At 23.2% G+C, this 3,615-nt stretch overlaps 1 protein-coding gene across 1 annotated transcript; it reads left to right on the forward strand.

The window, feature by feature from the left end:
• Positions 1-252: 252 nt before the first annotated feature.
• Bm17480 (Uncharacterized protein) lies at positions 253-3,265 on the forward strand (the record flags this gene model as incomplete). The annotated part of the gene is made up of 2 exons (XM_043078227.1): positions 253-399; positions 3,191-3,265. The coding sequence occupies 2 exons, from the start codon at positions 253-255 to the stop codon at positions 3,263-3,265; spliced, it is 222 nt and encodes a 73-aa protein (XP_042934161.1).
• Between the last annotated feature and the right edge of the window lie 350 nt (positions 3,266-3,615).

Here is a 3,615-nt window from a genome sequence, read left to right on the forward strand (position 1 = left end):
AAGAAAGATACTTTCATTTTCTTTTCAATCAATCATAAAATTATAGTAAAATGTGAGAAGTTATAATTATTTACAAGGAGAAATTAACAATTGTAAAATAGAATGAATAATACAGATTTAGTACTTTTCGAAAGATTTCAAATATGATGGTTTAGTTGAATAGATAAATAAATAAATATATTTTGTAAATTTTATGAAAGATCAGAGAGAAGAGAAGGACAAAGTAATACTACAAATAAACCAATATCAATAATGGCAATGATCATCAGACTGTTCCGACCAATGATGGATGCAAAGGTTCATGAAAAGGATGAAAGGCGTACTTCTAAGAATGGAAGGAAGGAAGAAGAAGAAGAGAGGAAGAAAGAGGAGAGAGGGAGGAAAAATGACAGTCTTAAGGTTTTCAATAGATTGATTCTTCATCTAATTATTATTATACGAATCATATTTCCCTCATGATACTACTATCTATCTATCATCTTCTATGCCATCTGATCACACCTCTTTATTTCTTCCTTAATTCTCTCAAAAATCAAAAGTCTCTTATATTGGCAGTTGTAAAGTGAATTGATGTCATCAATTTATTTCTCAAAAAAAGGAAACAAAAAAAAGAAAAGGAAAAAAAAAAACAACGAATAAAATTTTCAAAAAAAAGGTAGTATTTTAACTGATTTGAAATTGAATTTCGGATTGATTAAATTTAATTTTATATTTTGCAGCTATAAGTTAATATAACAATTCATTAGACATGAAAAGATGAATGAAATAAATTGAAAAAGAAAAGTTTTATTAACTGTGGTTTAATCAGTTTTAGCCTTTTTTTTTGAGATATAGACAATAAGTAGCGAATAAAATTGAAATTAAAATTGATTGAGTAAAATTTGAATGAAGAAAGAGTGCAATGGGATTAACAAATATTTTTAATATTTTACTCATTTTCTAATTCATAATAAAAAATATAATGAAATTGAAACGAAAAAAAAAAATGCTACAAAGGAGTATATTAATGCTAATAAATTTTAAATAATAAAATTGTTAACAAAAATTTTTTAAATTTTAATTTCAATTGTCATTAATTGCTTGATAATTTCGCTTTTGATTTGCTTTAAAATTTAAAAAATATCAAATCTTACATTCATCATTGATATTTCATATTTCATTTGCATCTAATAAAATTATTTTTCATACTTAATGAAATTTAAACATGCCATTCTTTTTTTTTTTTTTTTTCTTTTTGTAATTGTTACAAAATGAATCACATTTTCGCTTTTTAAATAGCAAATCTATTGAATTACTAATTGATACTTAAGAAGCGAAAATCTTTTCGCAGTAATAATAATAGTTTATGACATTGTTCTCATCGTCTGATATTATATAAAACATTTTTAATTTGAAATTTCAATCATATCCTTTTCTAATAGTTAATAAAAATTATAAAATTTATAAAATTACATAATCATAATGTAATAATTTTTATCACTTTTACTGAGAAAATTATACTAAACGAAGGTCTTATGTAACAAAAAGACAGATAAGAAAATGCAATGACCAAATTTTTTATCAAATATTGATGAATTAAATGTATTTGGAATTATTTTAATTCTCATTTATTTCTACAATTTTTTCTTTTTCTTTTTATTTTTTATTTTTTTGAAATTCATTTCATTGTTTTTTAATTGTCAATGATTTATAGGTGAAATGCAGTAATTATTGAAGTAATCATTTATCAACTATTCAATCATTAAAATCATCCAAAAATCATTAACCTTTGACATTTCCATAATAATTCTATGGTTAGCATGATAGTTCGTTGATTGATCAGATTTTTAAAATCAGAATCAATCTATCGATATGATAATAATTAAAGTAATGAAATAATAGAAAATTGAGGAGAATGAAGAACAATTGAGAGAAATCTCAAGTGAAGAGTTAATACTTTAAAATGAAAATCTTGATACTTAAAATATTTGTCACCGATATTTGTCATCTTGACACCTTTTTGCATTTCTTCTCAACATCTTTCCATTTGCACAATCACCCAATAAATTGTTTTTAAATTTTCCATAAATGTCTCATTCATTAATGGCTTTTTAATTATTCTCTATTGACTGATGAAGTCTCCGAAATTTTTGTAATTAAAAAACTAAACTTTTTATAAACTTTAAAAGGAAAATTTTATTTACTTCATTCATTATAATTACTTCAAACACATCGAGCTTTTTTATTCAAATTATGTCAATACAATTTGCAATATAGTTAGTTCATTTTTAAAAAAGATATAAAATGAATGATAGCAATAATGAGTGGTACTCATTCATTTCTTTATTCTTTTTTCTCTTTATTTTTTAAAGTTTATTTTGCTTCATAAAATTTTATTTTAATATGTAATTCATTTTACTTATTCTATTAAACAATTGCAACTATATAATTTATGCAGAAAGAAATAGTAAAATGCAAGTGAGAGTGGAAGAGAGAAAAAGGAAAAGTTTGTCAAATTATTAAATTTATCAACTCTCCTTCTTTTACTTCCATTAGTATATGTAATGATCATCGATCATATACTCCGATTTTTATTCAAAAATATTTCACTAATGGATAATTTAAGATTTTCAATTTTTTAAAAATGGCAATTAAATCACAAATTACGAAAAGTTTTATTACGCAAGAATTAACCGGAAAGGTTGACAATATTGTAAGCATCAATGACAGGTCATTTTGTATAACCTTGCTTAGTGTATTGATGTGCCATCACACGGAAATACTTTGCATTAAATAATCGAAAATCCTGAATTACATTTGTCACTTACTCTCTACCATGAATTAAATTAAATTAAATCAAATTAAATTAAATTAAGTAATCCGTCCGATCATTTAATTTAAATTCTTGCTGATAAGTTCAAATATACTTAATTTTCATACATTTGTTTTGGTATGAATGATAGCAAATTTTTGAATACTTCCATTTCATTCATTTTCTTTCTTTCTTTCTCTCCCTCTCTCTTTCTTTCCCAATGTATTTTTCTCTCAAATATAAATAGAAATGATAAATAGTTCCAAAAATTTTATCTTATTTAATCATCAAATGTTAGTATCCTTAAGCAATTATGTATTTGCTGAAATCATATTGACAATACTTTTACGTATTTCTACTACAAATGAAAAAAGAAAAAACATTATTAACTATTTTCAGGAAATCGAGAAAGATGTAAAATATAAAAGGAAGAAAGCGCTAGAAGTATTTTCATATTTCAATTCATTATTATAAGTTCGTTCAATTTTATATTTCTTAATTTTGGTATATTATGGAGAAAAAAAAAAAAAAAAAAGCAAGAAACTTATATTTAAGAAGACTTATTGCATCGTTAAATGCCGGCAAAAAAAAAAAAAAAAAAAAAATCTCCAAAAGGTTAAGTATTAAGTAACTACAGGTATGTATAGGAAATTTTATAGGTCAAGATGATACTTGTTTAGTTATAAATTACAATTGCAAAGATTATTTGCACAAATATCATATATTGTAATTTTAATATAACGCTTATGATCGCTTCAAAAGCTTTTATTTAAAAATTTTGATAAAATTTAGGTTGCATTTGAATTAAAATTGTTTGCTTGTCC

This window comes from Brugia malayi, assembly GCF_000002995.4.
Source record: "Brugia malayi strain FR3 genome assembly, contig: Bm_v4_Chr2_contig_001, whole genome shotgun sequence".
Taxonomy (NCBI): domain Eukaryota; kingdom Metazoa; phylum Nematoda; class Chromadorea; order Rhabditida; family Onchocercidae; genus Brugia; species Brugia malayi.